At 38.1% G+C, this 22,691-nt stretch overlaps 1 protein-coding gene across 2 annotated transcripts in view; it reads left to right on the plus strand.

Moving 5' to 3' along the window:
• Positions 1-22,691, plus strand: part of Rock2 (Rho associated coiled-coil containing protein kinase 2) — a 98,087-nt gene that overhangs the window by 35,303 nt on the left and 40,093 nt on the right. Inside the window, exons 2-5 of one of the 2 annotated variants that reach the window (XM_027424668.2) lie at positions 2,129-2,210; positions 4,426-4,526; positions 17,192-17,329; positions 19,485-19,745. In XM_027424668.2, the coding sequence (XP_027280469.1) occupies positions 2,129-2,210; positions 4,426-4,526; positions 17,192-17,329; positions 19,485-19,745 (582 nt within the window). Of the gene's footprint in view, positions 1-2,128; positions 2,211-2,392; positions 2,412-4,425; positions 4,527-17,191; positions 17,330-19,484; positions 19,746-22,691 lie in introns of those variants that run through there. The other variant, XM_035447462.1, reaches the window with a different exon arrangement.

A 22,691-nucleotide genomic window follows, 5' to 3' on the forward strand; every position in this document is an offset into this window, starting at 1 on the left:
GCAGTTAATATCATTTTATAGTAGTCAATCTCTAAGGACCATAGCTGAGGTAGAACCAGTGAGGGCACTTGTAATGGGCACAAAATTTATGAAGGTACCCAAACTCCACAGCAATTAAAGTATTTTTAATATAATATTAAAAATGGATATGAAACTCTACAGAATCCAGGAATGGTTGTGCTTACCTTTAATCCCAGCACTCAGAAGGCAGAAGCAGGTAGATTTCTGAGTTCAAGGTCAGTCTTGTCTACAGAGCAAGTTCCAGGACAGGACTACACAGAGAAAACCTGTGTGTGGGGAAAATTAATTTTTTTATGGCTACTATGTCCTTAGTGAATATTTTAATACAAAATGAATATAATTTTCTGAGATACTTCAGAAAAGAGACTTAAATCCAAGGTGGGGAAAAGTGAGAAAGCTCTCCAAAGTGCATGTGGAAAATGAGTAATATCCAGACAGATAAGAGGGAGAGTTCTTGCTTCCAGAGAAGAGAGAATGCAGGGCACAGTGCTTGGAAGGCTAGAGACCAGCTGGGTGTGTGTGCTTCACTGCAGGAGCCTATGCCACCCTGCAGTTCAGAGTTCATACGTTTGGTTACTCTTTCAGCATCCTAAGTATGAATGGTACCTATTATTTCATCAGTGTATTCCCTATATTTTTAGGCATCAGGGAACCAACCTTCCTTCCCTCCTTCCCTCCTTCCCTCCTTCTCTCTCTCCCTCCCTCCCTCCCTCCCTCCCTTCCTCCCCTCCCTCCCTCCCTCTTTATTGTTTCAATGCAGGGTCTCTCTGCACAGCTCTGACTGTTCTCGAACTCACAACGTAAACCAGGATGAACTCATAAAAATCCACCTTCTCTACCTGCTGAGTGTTGGGATTAAAGGCATCTTCAGGGGTCTTAAGAGATGGTTTTTCTGTAGTTGTAGGTAAGAATTTCATAAGAGGAAATAGGAAGACTGTTTTTATGGTCTGTTAAGCCAGTAACTTCAACTTTTATAATCAAGTTTCATGTGGCAAAATATATAGTTCATTTTCCCGTTAAATTTTTTTATTTAATTTATCTATCATTATTATAGGTTTATGTGATGCATGTGTGTGAATGCAGATATATGTGTACCATGGTGTTTGTGTAGAGGTCAGATAGCAACTTTCAGGAGTTGGTTCTCCCCTTCCACCTTGTTGAGGCAAAGATTTCTTGTTTCTGCTGTTCTGAGTACTTAGATTACAGGAACTTTCTCCTGTCTCTGGCTCTCACCTCTTGGTAAAAGAGCTAGGATACAGATATATCAGGCTTTTTACCATTGATTCTGGGGTCAAGTTCAGGTCATTAGGCTGGTGCAGTGCTTTACCTGCTGAGCCATTCCAGCAGCCCCTTTACCTTTTAGTTCATGCTTATTTCTTGTATTCCTTGGTAAATCTTGTCTTCTTCAGGCAAATATCTCTTTTACTAGGTAATAAACTCTTGTTGAAGATGGGATAAAGTTGGTCTTTACATAATTGGGCTTTGAAATCTTCTAATACCTACAAAACAATCCAGCATTATAAATAGCCTGTGTTTAGCTCTTAGTGATAAACGACAGCAGGTCAATTAATATGATTCAGATTTTTCTGGGTGAAATAGAAAGCACACATTTTTGTGAGACAGTATAAGCCTAGGCTGGCCTTTTAAATCACCTGCATTTGTTTTAGGATATGTGCTCACACCTGAAGCTTTGGGGCTAGGAGCCTCTGATGAGAGAATATGCAGAGTTTGTCACCCTGGGTTTGGGTTACCTTACTTATTATGATCCTTTCTAGTTCCATCCATTTTCCTGGAGAAGGATGCCATCTTACTTATCTGTGGTCCCTCCCTGCCTTTTTTCCATATGCAATAGACACAAAATTAATGTTTTTAGGTGAAACTTATAAGCTGCATTTATCTTTGCTGGGTATCAAACTCCGGCCTTGTGTACACTCCCAGCTAACATTCTCAGGTTAGAAAACTTGTCCAAGCTATTGGGCATGTTGAACCCACAGTATATTAATGTGGGTTCATATTTACTCAGTGGGAGCAGCGTGTATGAGATTTAAAGACTTTTGAATGCTTGAGAATTATACAAACTTGCTTTTTACTCTTTATTTTTTAACAGGATGGCCTAAATTCCTTGGTCCTTGACTTGGATTTTCCTGCTTTGAGGAAAAATAAAAATATAGATAATTTCTTAAATAGATGTAAGTATGTTTATTTTTACTATTCATGTTTGAACATATATAGCTGTGCTTTAAATGTGTTTGGTTAAATTTGTGGTACTTAAATCTATTAATTTTGTTAACCTGTGACCTAGCCACTGTTCTATTGCTGTGAAGAGAGACATCATTACCAAGAGAACTCTTGATTACATCCTGATCCGCAGGCCAAAAGAGGGACACTAGGTTTGGCATGGGCTTTTGAAACCCAAAGCCCACTTTCAGTGACACACTTCCTCCAATAAGGCTACACCTCCTAATCCTTTTAATCCTTTCAAATAATACCACTCCCTGGTGACTAAGCATTCGAATATATGAACCTCTGGGGTCATTCTTATTCAAACTACCACAACCTATTAATTTACTAAACTTGCTTTAATTAAGTATGCTATTTGTTTCATTTAAAAATAATATTTTCTCTTTTCAAAGTAACTTTGCTGAACTAAGTTACAATATGTAAAGTAGATAAAATTTGAAAGGTAAAATTTATATGAGTTGTTAAGACCATATAAATATAACTCTTTGTTATGGCTGATATAAGCAAAATTTTAAGTTAATATGTAACTCTATGACTTTGCTTTTACTTATCCAGAAGACTTTAATAAGCTTTGTTTTAACAATTTATGTATATTAAGTCTCATTAAGGAAAAATGACCTGATAGCAATTAGTACCGTGTATATGATTATCCTTAAAGTTTATCAGCATTATGTTGGAATAAGTGGATTCTGAAAATATATCCTCAAAGTGAGTTGGGCATGGTGGATAGTGCTTGTATGTAGCAATCCAGGAGGTTGAGACAGGAGGACTAGTACAGTTTTAAGGCTAGTTTGGGCTCTAAAGCAAGACAATCTCCAAAAAAAGGGAAAAGTTAATCCCAGGGGCCTGGAGGTGGCTCAGCTGTTAAGAACACATACTGTTCTTGCAGAGGACCTAAGTTCAGTTCCCAGCACCCAAGTCAGGTAGCTCATAACTACCTGCTAATAATTCCTGGGGAATCTGATGCCCTCATCTGGTTTCTGAGGGCACCACACTCATACAAACCCACACTCTTTAAACACATGATGGGGGATGTCCTTCTGTATGCTGTGAATATATATTTCTCTTATTGGTTGATGAATAAAGCTGTTTTGGCCAATGGACAGGCAGAATTTAGCTAGGTGGGAATTCTAAAGAAAGAGGCAGGGAAAGCGCCATGTAACGGCTGGAGAGTCAAGAGGCCTCGGCATCAACCTGGTAAGGCAAGGCCACGTGGAGATACACAGGTTAATAGAAACAGGTTAATAATTAAGAGAGAGCTAGTCAATAAAGAAGCTGGAGCCATTGGCTAAACGATTGTAACTGATAATAAGTCTCGAGTGGTTATTTCATTAAGAGGCTGTGGGACCTGGTAGGTGGAGAATAACTGGTCCAGTGAGACAGAGATGGAGATCTCCTACAAACACATAATGCAGAAAACTTAAAATTCTAAAAATGTCTAATAAAAAGGGGAAAGGAAGAGTAATGCATCTCCTTATCCACACAGTTAATCCTTTATTTGGGAATTGTCAGTGTTAGGGTTTTTTTTTTTTGTTACTATAGTAGTTGATATATTTGAAATATGTGATTACTGCCTTTTAGAGAAATAGGTTAAGCGTCATTGCTAAATTTGGAATAATGAGTAATTTCACTCCTTCCTCTTCTCTTTTGAGATAACTTCTAGCAGTATGGCCTAGGCCAGCCTGAAATGTAGTCCTTGTGTTTAGCCTCCTGGTCCTGGGTGGCATGCCTGGCTTTGTGCTGCTTTCTGCCATGATTGATAAAGCATTAGGATTGCCTGGGTTGTTGATGTTACTTGTACACAGTGGAGCGAGAAGTGGAGCACCTTTAGTACTGCTTTTTGGCAGTGTGGCTTGTGAACGTGTGCCAACAAATCACAGAGCTTTGATCCCTTGATGCAAAGATAGCATACTTCTTAAAGTGTTTGTTTATTTCAGTGCTGGGGTGAAGCCTAGGACCTCACATGGTAAGCAAGCAGTTTGTCACTGTACCACACACATTCCCACACTTTGCAGTGTTAAAATAGGATCCTAAAGACTAACAGAATCAGTTAAAAGTTAATTCTAATATCTAGAAATAAAACATGTTTACAAATAGGGTGACTATTTTTGAATGTTTCTAATATATGATTGCTATTAAAAGTATGGTGATTTTTTTTTATAGATGAGAAAATTGTGAAAAAAATCAGAGGTTTACAGATGAAAGCAGAAGACTATGATGTTGTAAAAGTTATTGGAAGAGGTGCTTTTGGTGAAGTTCAGTTGGTAAGAAAGGATTTGTTTGGTTCTTACTACCCTTTTTTTTCCCCCCCCTTTATAGCAGCTGGATAGTTCTAAATTCTGTTCAGCCATTTGAGTAATTGGTTTTATGTCTTTGATACTGAGAGCCTCAGTGTTCCCATCTTTCAAAAAAAGGGCAGCCTGTCACTAATAGCATTCCAGCTTTAATACAGTGATTTGGAATAATGCCAGTTTGATTTCACATGTGATCTGCCTAAAAGTTAACACTACACTATATTATACTCTGGCACTATACTGAATGAGAGCTGTGTTTTCATTAAGAAAGATCAGACTGAAATTGAGCATGATGGTGAATGTCTTTAATCCCAGCATTCAGAATGTTGGGATAGACTAATCTCTGATTTCAAGGCCAGCCCAGCCATACAGTGAAGTTAACACACACACACACACACACACACACACACACACACACACACACACACACACACAGAGAGAGAGAGACACACACAGTTAGCACTAGTGTTTATATTAAATGAGGCAGTATACTGGTGATCTTATTGTTAATACCTGAGCATGAGGCTTCAATAATTGTTCCTAGAGTTCAGTTCTGTTCTTGGGACCTAACAGTGTTTTATCCTCTTGATGGCAAGGAGAAACAGTGATCACTTTAAGTGTAAATTCTCTAAGTTCTGACCTGAAGAATAGACAAAGTACCTATTTTGTGAAGGCCACTGGGGAGGATGATGATTAAGTGAATTAATAAGATAAGAAATGCTTAGAGTACTCCCTGAGTGTTAACTGTTTTATTATTTTCATTGCTTATTTAATATATAGAGCCAAAATATATTTCATACAAATATATTGTTTTCTGGGTACTTAATGATTTGTTGTGATTATGGAAGAGATACTAGAATTTGTGGTTGGATTTTGAACAGATGCGTGCCAGATCTTTACTTATCCTTGCTTTTCTTTTAGTTGTTTGCTTTTTGGCTTTGTTTTTTTGACAGGATCTACATTTTAGACTAGCTAGGAATTCATTGTGTTGAAAATGACCTTGAACTTCTGATCCTCTTCTACTTCCCGAGTGCTAGAACTACAGGCATACCCATCATGCTCTGTTTTACAGGGTGTTGGGGACCTAGCACAGGGCTTCTCATATGCTAGGCAAGCACACTTACCAATTGAGCAACATCCCAGTCAAACTGGTCGTGCTTTGTTTTGTTTTGAGACAGGGTCTCACTGTAGATCAGGCTGGCCTCCCAACTGACAGAGATCTTCCTGCCTCTGACTCCTGAAGTACTGGGATTAAAGGCATGCACCACCACACCTTGACTCAGCTTTCCATGTTTTAATGTCAGAGTAGTTACTGGTCAATGCTAATGTGGTCATTATTGTGAAGTATGTCAAAGAAATGAAAGAAAAATATGTAGGTATAAAATTTTATTTTTGTTGTTGCTGTTAGCCAAAATCTTGTGTTTTTAAAAATGAAAAATATCTTAACATTTTATGAATCTGGTGCCTGATGCAAGAGCTTGTGTTTTGCTTTTGCCTCTGTTACCTTAGGCAGGGATTCTTTAAAAGGAGTAAAATTGTAAAGGAAACATCCATGTGTTTCTTCCATCTATTTTAAAGATTGATTTGTATGTAGTAAATTAGTATAATAGGTATAGGGAGAGATTATTCCAATTTAGCACATCTTTATGATATGTTTTGTTTTTCCAAGTTAATTGAAGGAAGTTTCATAATAGCCCAAATTACTCTTTCCATATGAAATTTTTTTCTAGTTAGGTTGAAAGAAAAGGTTAGGTTACCGCAAAGGACAATGTTAACCAATTTCTACAAATAAAGTTTCATTCTAAGGGTAACTTTGGTATGTCACTCATGTGCCATAATATATGAGAGCATTGGTTCTGGAGTAAGCAGCAGTATGGGGCTGGAGACATGGCTCCAGCCATGTGATCACTTGCTGCTCTTCAGAGGACTCAGGTTCAGTTTCAGCATTGCATGGGGTCTCACTACTGTCCTTAACTTTGGTGCCGTGGGATCCAGTGCCCTCTTCTGCCTTCACCACAAGAATTGCATACACAGGGTTCACCTACATACACACAGCCAAAACACTCATATACGTAAAATAAGTAAATTCTTAAAAAAAACATTGGGGATTAGGGAGGAGAGGCTGGAGAAATAGCTAAAGTGGTTAAGAGTATTACTGCCTCTTCCATAGGACACTTAACTGGTGGCTCACACTGTCCATAACTCTAGTTCCTGGGGATCTGACACAGTCTCTTCTGGCCTCTCTGGGCACTACATGCATATGGTGCATAGACAAACATGCAGGCAAAACACCCATACACATAAAAATTTAAAAAGTATAATTAAAAAAGAAAACAACATCAAAAAGTAGTAGCTTCCCTACTAGGGTCTTTGATCTCAGCAGTAAAACTTCAATATACATTTTTGTATGTAATAGCTGGTACTATGGAAAAAGAATCAGTGTTGACTGCTTCTGTTTGTAGCCTACAGGACATTGGTTTCCTGTCACCCAGGCTAAGCTCTCTCATCTTGGAGTAGCATTAGTAGCTACTTAACCTCAGAACATTTTTGTGAGTACTGAATTGGATTGCACATACATGTCTCTAGTGTGCTTCTCGGTTCTGACTAGTGAGATGGTTACCTCCAGGTCTCTTGTCAGGTATTTAAGTGGTTTTTACTTTTGAATAATCAGGTCTTGATCTGATTTTAGATGTGCATAGGTATATTACTTGTGTGGAGTCACCATGGCAATACCAGACTTCATGAAAAACAACAGAAATTTCTTTTCATACCAGTTCTTGTGAAGCCTGGGAACCAGCTTATTGGCATCCTTTTTATTTGGATGAATAAAAACATTTGAGACTATTGCAAAAGTGTCAGTTAAAAATCTTCCGGGGGGGGGGGGTTGGAGAAATGCTCAGAAGTTAAAAGCACTGACTGTTCTTCCAGAGATCCTGAGTTCAATTCCCAGCAACCACATAGTGGCTCACAACCATCTATAATGAGATCTGGTGCCCTCTTCTGGCCTTCAGGGATACATGCAGGCAGAACATTGTATATATAATAAATAAAATCTTTTTTTGTTTTGTTTTGTTTTTCAAGACAGGGTTTCTCTGTGGCTTTTGGAGGCTGTCCTGGAACTAGCTCTTGTAGACCAGGCTGGTCTCGAACTCACAGAGATCTGCCTGCCTCTGCCTCCCGAGTGCTGGGATTAAAGGCATGTGCCACCAACGCCCGGCTTAATAAATAAAATCTTAAAAAAACAAAAACTTCCCTGGCAGCCTGGTGGTGGTGTTGGTGGCGGTGGCAGTGGTGGTGGTGGAGGCAGTGGCGGCGGCGGCAGTGGCAGCGACGCACACCTTTAATTTCAGCTCTTGGGAGACAGAGGCAGGCGATCTCTTGAGTTCAAGGCCAACCTGGTCTACAAAGCAAGTTTCAGGACAGCCAGGCCTATGCAGAGAAACCCTGTCTTGGAAAAACAAAACAAGGCAAAATAAAAACCAAGATGGCTAGTAAGTAAAGCTAGTAGCCTAATTTAGTCCTTTGAGCTTGCATAAAGGTGGAAGCAGAGAGGCTTTCATAAAGTTACTGTCTTGTCTCTGCATGTGTGCCTTGGTACCACCATACACATCGTGTGTACGTGGGTGCTTGCTCATACACATATACACAGAGTAATGATAATCAAAACTAAATAGTAACTGGAGAGGTGGCTCAGCAGTTAAAGGGGCATGTGTTTCTCTTTGTCCCAAGTTTCTCAAGACATACAGAGTCGTATAATGGTCTCTTTTCCTTCATCTTTTATGTTTTTTTTTTTTCCCTGAAAATTGTAGTTTCAAAGCCTTCCTGTTACTTTAGTCTCCACTTTTCTTTTTTCAGTATTCATTGCCTTTACTTTCATCAAAGCTACTTTTCCATTACTCAGTCATATATGAATACCTGCTTTTAGTTCCCTCTTCTGCTCAGTGTTTACTGAAGTAGTGGTCTCAAGTTGTGAAGTAAACTGCTCAGTGTTTACTGAAGTAGTGGTCTCAAGTTGTGAAGTACCCATGGAGAGAATATCAAGACCATGTGTACTAAATGTTCTGTGTACTCCTTCTGTGCACATTCAGCTGGACTGTTGGTGTTACTACTTACTATCTGGCAGACATTTCTTCATGTGCTTATATCCTTATATTCTCAGGTAACACGTCTATTCCTAATCCTGGTGTGGCACATTAAGTAGGCTTAGGGGCTTTTGTATCTTACAAGCTGGTTTTCATTTTTTCTGCCTCTCTCTGGGTTAAGGAAAGACAATTCTAGATCTGATGTAACTAATAACAGATGATTCTAAATGGACCCCTCTCTGCTTAGTTCACTAAATTAGTATGACTCCTTTATCCCGGCCTGCTGAAATCTCTTGAAGTATCTGCATTCATGGGGTTGGAGAGATGGCTTAGCAGATAAAGAGTATGGAGTATGTGAAGTTGAGGATGCCCCTTGACTCACAAGTACCTGCTGTCACTCCAGCTCCAGGGGATCTGATGCTCTCTTCTGGCTTCTGGAAGCACTGCAGTCATTTCCACCTCTCTTCATACACAGCGATAATTAAAAAGAAGCTCCTTTAAATGCCCCTTTCTTAGCTGTTCATTCTAGGCCAGCTGCCCAGAGCATGCTTTGTTTCCTGTATGTTTTTTAGCCCTGTAGTTTGATTCTGTGTCTCAGTGATTACTTTAAAAGAAAACATAGGTAGTTACCTTTTCTCTTGCTTTAACCTTCTGTCGGTGAAATTTCTCCTGTGTCTTTAATTAATGTTGCTTTATTTATCATATTATGTCTTAGGTTATAGTTGATATGTTGGTATTTTGATTCCTTATACTATATCTTTTTCTTTTTTTTAAAGAACTACGTCTTTCAAGTATTTTGACCTTCTTGGCAGTAATTGATAGCTCTTCATCTGAAAAGATTCATCTACTCCTGGGGATATTATCTTATTTAGTAAAATACACAGCCTAGGAAAAATATTTGTAGAGAAGCAGAAAGAAAAGAGCGACCCTTCCCATATAGCTATTGTCAGTTTATTCTTGCATTGTGTGTGTGTGTGGTTTTTTAATACTATTTGTATGTGCATGGTTTTTTAATATATTCATGTAACTCAAATTGGTTTTTTTTTTTAAGATTTATTTATTATGTATACAGTGTTCTGTCTGTATGTATGCAGGCCAGAAGAGGGCACCAGATCTTTTTACAAATGGTTGTGAGCCTCCATGTGGTTGCTGGGAATCGAACTCAGGACCTCTGGTAGAGCAGTCAGTGCTCTTAACCTCTCCAGCCCATAGACTCAGATTCTTTATTTTCTTTAATGTAAACTTGGATCTTTACTCTTTATAAGGTTATTTCGGAGCTGCAAAACATTATCTCTCTCACTCTGATGTTTTCATAATTCTGGTATCTGCTATTTAGTCTTGGCCTCCGTAACAGAAAGCATGAGGACATTGTTAACTTGCATCTTAGTGGTGGCTTCATTAAAGCAGACATTACTCCAGGTTAGTCTAATACACATTGGTTTTCTTATAAAGTATGATTTTATTAGTAAAAAATAAATTTGAAAGCTTCAAATGACATACATGTTCTAGGTAGAATGATTTTCAAAGTTATCCACAGGTTTCCAAGAATATCCTAAGCATCTTCTCGAGCTTTGTTTAGGAATGTCTCATCTGTTTAAGTCAGCTTTCCTTCCTTTCTTCCTCCCTCCCTCCCTTCTAACCCCTTATTTAAAAAGCAATGCATCTTAACTATAGAAAGTGTAAGGGGGGAGGTAAGAGGGGTTTCCTAAATTCTATTAGCTGTGGTATAACTATGGTTAGTGTTTTGCCTCTCCCTCCCTTTTGTTTTGTTTTGGTTTTTTTTGGTGTGTGTGTCTTTGTTCCTTCTGCATACATCTACACTCAGTTGGATGGTGTTTTGTACTCATGTATCTATCAAAATTAAAAATGACAAATTTGACAGTTTTTTCTGTAACAAATAGAACTGTTAGAAGTGATTTTTGTCCTTTAAATACTAAGACTAGTAATGGGACACATGTGTCACTTCATTGTAGAATGAGCCTTATTTTGTTTGTCTGTGGTAGAGTTAACTAATATTTTTATTGTATTCTGTATTTTAAATTTAGAGTCATTATCTCTCATTTTGTCTTTGCTTTGAAATTTAGAGAAATTGAGTAAATTGGACATCTAATTCATAAATATCTCTGCCTCTGCCCAGATTTGTTTAATATGAATCCATGTTTTTAAACATTATTCTGTTCAGTGTGATAACAAAGTTACTATGTCTGACTGTTCGTGTATCTGTCCATCTATATTGAATAGAGGAGAAGGAGCTGGAGAATAAAGGGGAATCTACAAAGATGCTGAGGGAGATTATGATAGAATAACTCAGAGACATCCTCAGAGGAAGATGAGTGGAAACCAGCTTTCCTAAAGTAGCAGCACTTTATTGTGCTACTTTGTCACATCACTGCTAATGAATTTTAAAGGTATGGTGTAGACATTCGGCATGAATAAGACTAATGTCTGTGAGTTATATCAGAGATGAGAAGCTAGTGGTTCTCATCTTGTGCTGTGAGCCAGCAATTGTCCTAGTGAAGAATTTAAATGAAATTCAGCCTGATGGCCAAAATATTCTCATTGTGTTCATTCAAGGTCTTATAGATAGTGCATGGGTTGAGACAGCAATGTGTTGAATTTGTTGAATTGGAAAGTTTAGCACTGGGCAGTTCACAGTGAGATCACAATTCTATTGAAAGAGGCAAGCATCACATGTGTGACACTATCAGAGCACATGGAACTGTAGATTGGAGAGTAACTGCACTGCCAAAGACCAAGTCAGTAAACATTTTCCATTCAGAAGTTATCTTAGGCCTACAGCATATATACTTTTTATTCAGATGAATGATAATCGGCTTTCCACCAGTTAATAGATACCTCTTAGCTTCCATTCTTAGCTCCACTATACAGCAAAATTCTCAGAATTGTGTATGTCATGGTCTTAAGTATAAATAATAAAAATAATAGCAAATTAATTGACTTAATGCTCTGTGTGTTGCTTTCTCTAATGAAGTTAGAGAATATCTGGAATTCAGTTTGTTTTTCGAGTAAGTGAAGGCTGGAAGAATGATATAAATATGCATAGAAGAGAATGCCTTAGTAACTTCTAAAAATTTGTTCATAGTTTTTTATGGTTATTTCCTTTAGATAATCTGGTTATTGAACACACACCAATTAAAGAGCTATGTCTGCTGTGTTAGAGTTTTTAAGCTTTACAACTGTCATTCTTTAATGCCTGACTTTTGCCCCGTGTTTTCATATTTCTTTCTAGTGCATTTATTTCAGTGTTCTATAAATTTTATAGCATTATGCAGATCTAGTAAGGAATTAATATTACAGCCTAGTAACAGAAGATGAATATAAGTTACAGTTCTTAATATCACATGCTTGGCTCTCTGAAGTTACCATTTTTTATGTAATATTACAGGATTTCAAAATACTTCAGATTTCAAAATATTTTAAAAGGAGAAATGATATAATAATGTTTTATATATTCTATCAAATTACCTACATGGAGTGTTAAATTTTTTGACTGAAAATAGAGATTTGTAGTTTTCTTTCTCTACCTCTGTTAGTTTTTGCTTCATGAGTTTTCAAGTTCATTTAGAATTATGCCCCCTCCCCAAGTAGTGTGGGACTCAGTATTTTTGTAGTGCAGGCTGGCCTGTAATTCACAAAGATTCTCTTAATAGATTGTCTTTGCTGTTAAGTCTGCTTTATTATTTACATTCCTATTATAAAATTATCCTTGTTGGTTTCCAGGGCAAATATGTTTGTGTTTCCTTTATTCTTTGGTCTATCTGGTTTATATCTAAACTGCATAAATTTGTTTTTTTAATTGTTGGATAATTAATTAGTGGGTATTTTTAGTCCTTCACATTCACACATATTTTAGATAGCTTAAAATTGTCTTGGAGGCCACTGAGTCTGATATCTTTCATTTATTTATTTTGTCTTTATTTTTAAAAATTTGTGTTCAGAAACACAGAATTCCCCCCCCCCCCCATGGTTTCTTTGTGAAGCCCTGTCTGTCCTGGAACTGTCTCTGTAGTCCAAGCTGGCTTTGAACTCACAGAGATTTGCCTGTCTCTGCTTCTCAAATGTTGGGATTAAAGGTGTGTGCCATCATCACCTGGGCTTGAATTTCTCATTTTTAAATCAATGTTCTGTTAAACCCTTCTGAGTTTTCTTTTCTTGCTGTATTTATTTTTTAGTTATAGAATTCTAGTTGATTTTTATTATTTCAATTACATGTGTTCTTTTATTTAAGCATATTTCTAAGAGTCACTTTTACTTAATTGGTTTCTTTTTATTTATAAGAAAAAAAGCTAAACCCAACACCTTTGGGAGTCATTTCTTTTGACTGCTTTTTTCTTAATGATAAGTTATGCTTTCCTTTTACCTCTTCAGTAAGTTTTAAATTATTGGCTAGATCTTACAGATAAGGGGTAGAGTTTTTGAGGTTTGTTAATCTCTTTGAAGAGTGTTGGCTTTCATTCCAGTGGTCTGGTTGGTGACACTGGTTGGTCATCCTTAATTTAATTTGTGCAGGCTGTTTTACACTTTGTCAGAGTAGGTGTGTGGAAAGAGCAAGTACTGCTATTAAGTACTTTTACCTTAGTTGGGCTCAGCCTCTAGCTAAACTGCTCCCTTTTGATTTGCTGTTAGTTTTTGTTAAGTAGTAGTAGAGCAGGCCTTACTTTAGACCAGTGGTCCTCAACCCGTGGGTTACCACCCTTTGTGGGTTGGACAACCCTTTCACAAGTGTCACATACCAGACATTTATATTACGATTCATAATAGCAGAAATTATACTAATGAAGTAGTAACAAAAATAATGTTATGGTTAGGGGGTCACAGCATTAGGAAGGTTGAGAACCACTGTGTTAGAGTATAGCTGCCCTTTAAGGTGTATCAGCTGAATGCCCAGGACATTTGCAAGGTATGCTTCAGTCTGCTTCAGTGTTTCTGTCCTGTTATCAAACCTGTCATAGTTGCTGTAGTAGACCTGAAATATTTTTTCTCAGGTGACTTCTGTAGTTTACCCAGCAGAACCCAGCACTTCATTTCTTTTGAATTCTAATCTTGGTTCACCAGTCCTCCCTTCCCCCCAGCTCAGTAGTATCATTGTGCCCTGCTTAGGAAACTCTTGCTGTACACCACTTGAGATGTTTTAAAACAGTTTCTAGGCCATTATGGAGTGCTCATTTTACAAAGCTTTGGTAGAAACTGTTGCTTTATAGGATTTATGTGATTTGTAGTGGGAGGGTTAGCTGGTTCCTGTTGTACTATCATAACCAGAAGGGTATGATTCTAACTTATGAATATTTATATTCATTGTGCTAGGAATTACCTGTTTTCTTTTTTAAAAAAATATTTATGTATTTTATATATCTACACATAGAGCCTACATGCCAGAAGAGGAAAGCATCAGATCTCATTATAGATGGTTGTGAGCCACCATGTGCTTGCTGGGAATTGATCTCAGGACTGCTGGAAGGGTAGCCAGTGTTCTTAACCAATGAGCCATCTTTCCGGTCCTAATTGTCTGTTTTCTATAAGAGATTTGTTAAAAGTCCACTCAAATGAAATTACTTGGTTTTGTTAGGAGAAAAAGTTTCTCTATTAAACAGAACATTTTTATGATTTCTGAAATTTTATTATATTTATATAGTATTTGACTTGCAAATTATGCTGTTTTCTTCCCAGTTTTCTCTGGGAAAGATATGAGCATTCTTTTGATTTACTTTATTTTTAGTCAATAAGAGTATGATTGTAGGTGTAGATAATATTTGGCACGAGTTAACTAGAATATTATTCTTGAATCTTCCTTAAAACTAGAAATTCAGCTGACAAGTGTGATGGCACTCTACGAGGCAGAGTTAGGCAGATCTCCAAGTTCAAGATTAGTGTGATCTGCATAACAAGTACCAGGCCAACCAGGGCTTAGATAGTGAGATCTTTTTTTTTTTTTTTTAAAGATTTTATTTATTTATTATGTATATAACATTCTGTTTCCATGTATATCTGTGCACCAGAAGAGGACACCAGATCTCATAGGGGATGGTTGTGAGCCACCATGTGGTTGCTGGGAATTGAACTCAGGACCTCTGGAATAGCAGTCAGTGCTCTTAACCTCTGAGCCATCTCTCCAGCCCACATAGTGAGATCTTATCTCAAAAAATCCAGAAAATTCATAGTCAGTCAGTCAGCCAGTTATAAAGTTAAAGATTTATTTATACATTCATCAGGTATCTTCTGAGTATGTTTTATTATTACCAGCACTGGCATTGAATTTGTCGCTAGGGATTAGAAGGGGACCAAGCAGGCATGAAGAATCTCTACCTTTACTGAGTTTACACTGTTTGGGGAGCCGTCGATAACTAACAAACATGCAGGAAACCACAGATTGTAGGAAGAAAGCAAATGGAGTTGTGAGGGAGTACCTCGATCCTTTACAGTTTCTAAGAGAACACTTACTGCTGGCCTTCATCGAGGTTCTACATTTGACTGGGTAATCAGAGAAAGGATTTTCATATTTTGGCTTAGTGGAAAAGAAGCTAGTGTCTTTGGGTGAGAGGTGGAGTCTGGGACTATGATGGGTTTTCTCATAAAAAATATGTAAAGAAGAAAGGTTCGTTCTTCTATTAGAGGGGCTAAAGAAAGATAATTATGTTTAAGTATGAACAAGAACAAAAGTACAAGATTTAAATTGTGAAGGTGGCCCTAGGCTGGTCAGCACTGTGGTCAAGAGCTTCATCTCTTCTTAGCTTCTTTCTTCAGCCCTAAGACCAAATACTGGTGAGCTTCTCAGGGAAAGAACTGTTTGACGCAGGTTATGCTAACTTCAGGTTTACAGGTATGAAAATGGTAGACTCTGGATGGATGCAGAGTCCATTTCATTCGGTCTTCAGGCAGGTTGAATCCTTTGCCTTATATTTGCTGTTCTGACATGTAGAAGGGATGGCCCACTGGCACTCTGTAGTAGTATCTTTATCTTCTTTGGATTAAATTCTGTGCTAAGAGAAGACAAATAAATGTTTGGTTGTTCCTTCTTCTTCTTCTTCTTCTTCTTCTTCTTCTTCTTCTTCTTCTTCTTCTTCTTCTTCTTCTTCTTCTTCTTCTTCCCCCCCTCCTCCTCCTCCTCCTCCTCCTCCTCCTCCTCCTCCTCCTCCTCCTCTTCTTCTTCTTCGAAATAGGGTCTCTCTGTGGGGCCCTGACTGTACTGGAACTAGCCCAATATATCAGACTGCCTGCCTCTGCCTCCCAAGTACTGGGTCTAAAGGTGTACGCCACCACCTCCTGGCAAGTTATGTTTTTTAAAAGACGTAAGATTAGGAAGTGAAATGGAACAAAAGCAAGGAAGAGAGAATGAATTAGGGACAGTGAGTTAAAGAACCTTGATAAAACAAGTAGGTGTTACTGAGAAGGCAGTATTTGAACTTCAGTTCTGAAGGAATTTCCACGAAGAGCAGTGCATACAAAAGAGACAAACTGAAGAGTGACAAGAATTGATTTGTTTATGTGGCTCGTTAGATTGAGTAGATGTAAAAGAGGAACACTCTTGACGTTTTGCTGGCAATTGGAGTAAAAGATGTTGGACTCAGTTGGCATTAATGGGAGTAAGTAGACATGGCTGGGTGTAGAGACAAGTTAAAGGTAGCACTGTAGGATTTTCTGACAAAGGAATTTTTAGCCTGAGCAGCTTGAATAATGGAACAGTCATTCACCAACTTGAGAACTACTGTAGGAAAGAGATACAAGAATAAACCTTGGACATTTCTGCTTTGTATACATGTTACCAGTTATTATTTATTATTGTCTAGTATTTGTTAGCTGTTACATCTTAGACTACATATTTCATAGCTTTGTGATACTTTGCTATGTTCTGGGAATCAGTAGTGGTTATAAATAGATGTCATTCTTACTCTGAAGAAATTTATTAAGCAAAATAGGAATTGATCAAATAACTATTGTTGGTTGCATTTTCTTGGAAATTAATCTTTTATCTAGAATACTTAGAAAAAATGAGAATGAGTTCATAAAATCAGGTTGCAAACTAATCTATAGATTCTTAATTTCAGATGAGTGATACACACACACACACACACACACACACACACACACACACACACACACACACACACACACACACACACACACACACACACACACCACACTGATATTTCAGACTAAAAGAAGTGTTTGTGCCCTCAGTAAACATTTCTTGGTAAGTGTCTGTTAAATAGTATCTTATTTTTAAAAAAAATAGTTAGCTTAATTAATCTGAGGGAATGGAGCTTTATGAATTAAGCTTTATTTAGCTGAAATGAGATAGTTGCTTATTTGATTGTATTTAAAAGGAGTATTTGCTGAAATATTTGGCTCTTATAAATGTTCTTCCTTGTAAGTGTTATACTTCTACTTTGGAGGCTGGCTTTTGAGACAGGGTTTTACCTGCATTTATTTGGCTAAGGGTCAGTTTGTTCTGCAGCTAGTTGTTAACAATATTTCGGCAGCAACATTCTTATCAGTTAAAATATTACTCATTTTTGGTTTTTAAAAAATCGACAGGTTCGTCATAAGGCATCTCAGAAGGTTTATGCAATGAAGCTTCTTAGTAAGTTTGAAATGATAAAAAGATCAGACTCTGCTTTTTTCTGGGAAGAAAGAGATATTATGGCCTTTGCGAACAGTCCCTGGGTGGTTCAGGTAAGCATGCTAACTTTTATATAAGTCTGTGGGGTTTTTTTTGTGTGTCTATTTAGAAGAATGTTTTGTGTGTAAACGCTCCTATGCTTTTGTTCACATAATAAAAATGCAATAATTTTTTATTAGATATGATTGAGCATGCTTGTTTAATGGTCCTCAATGGTATATCTGTAGAGTTGTGGCATGCAGTGATTACTTAAGCTGGTTATAAAAGCTATTACTGGAAACTATTTCTTTCGTAATTGCTTTATATGAAGATTTGGTGTGATTAGCCAGTATAGCATTCTCTACCACCCTTTCCTTGACATTCACGCAATAGGAACATAGTGAATTCATCCTGTCATTGGGTGGAACACACTGAGGTTAGTTAGACCCCATGTGACATTCTCAGCCTATCTTAACATAGAGAAAAGTTTTTTACAGTAAACAACTTAAACATCCAACAGCACTTTATCTATTTCTCCGTAATATATGATGTTATTAGTGCTCCTGGTTCCACCTCATAACTCATGGATTAGAGAATTGACTTGATATTTGCTTCCTTTTTTGTTATGCTTAACTCCAGCATCCAAATCTACAAGGGTGATGAGTAAGAGTACCCACATGCCAGTGTGTGCTCTGAAGAGCTTAAATGAACTGGAGTTTCATACCTCAGAGGCAGTGTGGAGATTTTTTTGTTTGTTTGTTTTCAAGGTAAGGTTTCTCTGTGTAACAACTTTGGCTGTCCTGGAACTTGATTTGTAGACCAGGCTGACCTTGGAACTCACAGAGATCCGCCTGCCTCTGCCTCCCGAGTGCTGGGTATTGAAACGTGTGTGCTCCACCACCTGGCAGAGATTTTTTTCTTTTTCTTTTTGATCATATAGATGACCTGGTCATTAGTGCTTCTCTTTAGAAATGATGTTGAGGGGGGATGTAGAAATAGCTCATCAGTTAAGAGCTAGGCTGCTCTTCCAGAGGACCCATGTTTGACCAGCATCTACATAGCTCCTCAAAAATGTCTGTAACTTCAGTTCCAGTGGATCCAACACTTCTCTGGCCTTTGCAGACACTGGGAACACTCATGTAGTGCACTTACATACATGCCAGCAGAACACCCAAATACATAAAATAAAATTAAAAATGAGATTGAATCTTAAACATTCTTTTGTTTTTATTTGGCTAATTGGAATTCTGATGTGTCCAGTTCAAACTAATTTTTTTGTGTGTGTGGCATATTGTGAGCCTTGATAATTTGCTTGAGTAAAGAATGCTAGTAATACTGGTGTGGTGGACGAAGCTGCTATCCCAGCACTTGGGAGGCTGCACAAGGGCACTTTTTCTGTTTGAGTTCTATTTGATCTACACAAGAAAATCTTGTCTCAAAAAGAAGGAAAAAGAGGAGAGCACTAAAGTGTCCCACTTTTCATTTAAATCTAAATTGCTTCCATATTAGTGTGTTCATTGGCATTTTCTAGTTAACCATTCCGTCTTTATTTTGCCGAGTAGATTCTTACTGAGAAAGAAAGGTTCTCTTGATTTTTGAAGTTATCTCTGGGTGCTGCTTTTTTTATTTGCTTGCTTCTGGGGGCACGCTGTACAGATACTCTTTCTTGGTATTTGTGGTTATTCTTTTTTTTTGGGGTTTGGTAGCAACACACTGTAGCCCGGGAGCAAGTCACAGTGCAGCTTGCTGCTTATGAATAAAAGGATGGAGAATAGAAAAGAGGAGTTAGTTCTATTCCAAGTGTTGTTACTCATTTTTAAATTGAAATGGGCCTTCTATTTAATTGGTATCTGTTAGATGTTTCTAAGCACTCTTTGGTGTAAGGTATGAGCAATAGCTTGTTTAGTTTTCAGAAAGCTAATGTTTTCTTTGTTCCTATTATGTCTTTTTAAAAATGTTTTTAGTTTCCTACATTGTGTTCTCCATGAGAGGAAAACATTCATTTATGAATATTTTATAGTAAGCCTAGAAAAGTACCCATGTAAAATTGGCCTGCTATTGTTTTCTCACTAAATGGGCCTGACCCAGTGGTCAGAGATGTCATAAATTTTAACTCTGTTTTAGTTATAAAGTAGTCCATTTTTCACTGGTAATAATAATTGTGGGTTGTTTTTTTCTTTTTTTCTTTTTTTTTTTTAAAATATAATTCTATTCCTTCTCCTTTTCCAGCTCTTTTGTGCCTTCCAAGATGACAGGTACCTGTACATGGTGATGGAGTACATGCCAGGTGGAGACCTTGTGAACCTTATGAGTAATTATGATGTGCCTGAAAAATGGGCCAAGTTTTATACTGCTGAAGTAGTGCTTGCACTGGATGCAATACACTCCATGGGTTTAATACACAGAGATGTGAAGCCTGATAACATGCTCTTGGATAAACATGGACATCTAAAACTAGCAGATTTTGGCACATGTATGAAAATGGATGAAGTAAGTAAGCCAGTAAACAAAATTAGATTTATTCATATTTATTTTGTTTGCATATATGAAAGAGAGAATGTACATACACATGCCAGGGTGTACATGTGGAGGTCAGAAGACAATTCTGTGGAGTCAGTTTTCTCCTTCCACTATTAACATGGTTTCTGAATATGAACTCAGGTCATCTGGCTTGTGCAGCAAGCACCTCTACCTGCCAGTCAGTAATAAAGGTGACAGAGAAAGAGAGAAATTATGTAACTATAATGAAATAATTAGTACCCAAGGGAATAACTCAAGGAATCTAGCCAGGCAGGTTTGTGCAGTTAGGGGCAGATGAAGTGTGTGTCTGAACACCTGGACTGTTTAGTTTTAACACAAGGATGGATAACACCTGTGCTATGCTGACCAAGAGCCTCAGGAAGAGGCTCCCTTGTAGGACACAGTGCTCAGTTCTCATTCTCAAAAGGGACTGGAAGACCTGGTGTCTATTTAAGTCAGTTTAGGGCCTTTTTATACTTTTAAAATTGGAGAAATTTTGTTAATATTTTTCTTTTCTACCTTTATGGGAGATACTTTCCAACCCCCAGACTTCTGATTGATCAATTTTAAGTTTTGAATAAACTCTCTTGACCTGTATTTTGTAAATGACAAAACATCAAATATATTTAGAAAACATTTAATACATTTAAAGTAACTTTTGGGTGCATGTGTGGTATATGCACATGTGTGCAGGTATGCTTGCCAATGAAGGCATGTGTGGAAGCTGCAAGTGGTTGTCAGGTATCTTCCTCTATCTCTCCCCACCATTTAATTGTGTGTGTGTGTGTGTGTGTGTGTGTGTGTGTGTGTGTACCTGTACCTGTACCTGTACCTGTACCTGTACCTGTGTACTTCCATTAGGAGCCCAGTGGTGGAGGTCAGGTGTTTTCTATCACTTGCTAGTTTATTACCTTGAGACAGTCTCTCACTGAATTGAAGTTCACCATTTCACCTAGGCTGGCCTGCCAGTGAGCTCCCAGGATCTGCCTCCCCACTCCCCACCCACCATCCTGAATGCTGAGAGTGTAAGCATATTCTGCCATGCCTGGCTCCTCCTCCTCCTCCTCCTCCTCCTCCTCCTCCTCCTCCTCCTCCTCCGTCTTTCCCTCCTTCCCTCCTTCCCTCCCTCCCTCATCATTATGCTTGCTTAACAAGTACTCTACTCCTACTCATGGAGTCATCTACCCAGCCTTCCATGTTGAACAGGGTCTCTCTCACTGTACCTAGAGCTCACTGTTTTTGGCAAGACTGGCTGTTCAGTATATCCCTAGGGTCTTCCTGTCTCCACCACTGTACTTCCCTCTTTCAGCCTGGAATTTCAAGCGTGTACTGTCATGCCTGGCTTTTTACTTGGTTGCTAGGAATCCAAAATCAAGTCCTCACTCATGTACACCAGTCACTTTTACCCACCTCCCCAGCCCCCAGTCAAAGTAATTTTGAGTAACCCTTTGAAAATTGATGCCTAGTTACTTTGTTCTCCAGCTCAGACGTCTACAGTAGATACAACAGATTGACTATAATTCAGGCTCCTTAGCCTGTGATAGAAGCCTCTTGAGATACAGCTCCTCTTGCTGTCCCCTGACAATACTTTGGAGCTCCATAGTTGTGATTTTTCATGTTATTTAATGATTCACGTAGTCTATATATTCTGGACCCAGGCCATTTTCTATTTATGTGTGGGAACTTGGCTCAAAGATTGTTACTTTATGAAGGCTCCTTAGGTTGGCCCTGTATCCTTTCAGCAGTCCCCTTTAGTTTATTTGCTTTGGTTTTGACACTACAGAATACTAAAATTTGGTTTATTTGTTTGGTGCGTGCGTGCGTGCGTGTTTTCCTTAGCCCTAGAGCCACTGCAGGAAGCTCTAATTCCTTTTATTAGAGAACCATACCATGCTAAATGGGCTCAGGATGGCTTTTAGCTCAGGGTAGAGCTGGAGGCATGGGTCATGCATACCCAATGTTAAGTGTCAGGCTCAGTTAGGGTAGTGCTGGGGAGCATGGGTCATATGCTCCCAGTATTAAGTCACATGTTTACAGTTGAGTCTGTGTCACTATAGATAGTATGTCAAATGCCACATTGATATCTCTGCTTGAAGTCTAACATCACAGAGCCCAGACTAGTCTTCCTCTTTCCTTGTAAAACTCTGGCTCTTGTTAGCTAGGTATAGGCTTTTTGTTTGTTTGTGTAACCCTAGCATACATTTAAAATTGTTTCATAATTGCTAGACCCCACTACTGAGATGAATAGATTTGCTAACAATGTTCTTTGGCTTGAAGATGTCCTGCAGCTTTCTACACCTCCTTGGATTAATTCATTTTTTCCCCCTACCTTCACTGTAGTTATTGGGGGTGGGTGGGTAACTTTTCACTTTTTTGTATGTGAAACTTCCTCTGATTTTAAGAGCTCTGTCTATGCAAAGTATATGATCAAGGCAGGGTAGCTTGCTTCCTGTTCCCACCACCCTCTTCCCATTTCTCCCTAAAGGTAAGTGAGTCAATTATTTTGGTTTCTAGTTTACCTTTTAGTAGTTCTTTAAATAAGGCCAGAGACTTGTCATAAATGTTGGTTCTGTATCCACTTAATTGAATACTTCTCTGTCAGACAGTATAAAAATATTAAGTACTTCTTTCCAAATGTTTATTTGAAAGAAAACAGTGTATCAGCCAAAAATTGTGGATAAGAGCAATGATTTTTAAAGGGAGAATGCTATTCATCATAGTGCCACAAAAGTGTTTATTTTATAAGGAGTCACTGAGACTCAAACTCAGTTCTCTTATGATTCTTATCTTTGTCAAAACATATCTGAGGAACTACGGGAATGGCTCAATGGATAAGACACTCACCTGTCAAGCATGAGGATATGAGTTCAGACTCCCAGTTCCCACATAAGGCCAAGTATGGAGGCCCGTACCTAT

This window comes from Cricetulus griseus, chromosome 7 (genome assembly GCF_003668045.3).
Source record: "Cricetulus griseus strain 17A/GY chromosome 7, alternate assembly CriGri-PICRH-1.0, whole genome shotgun sequence".
NCBI classification, from domain to species: domain Eukaryota; kingdom Metazoa; phylum Chordata; class Mammalia; order Rodentia; family Cricetidae; genus Cricetulus; species Cricetulus griseus.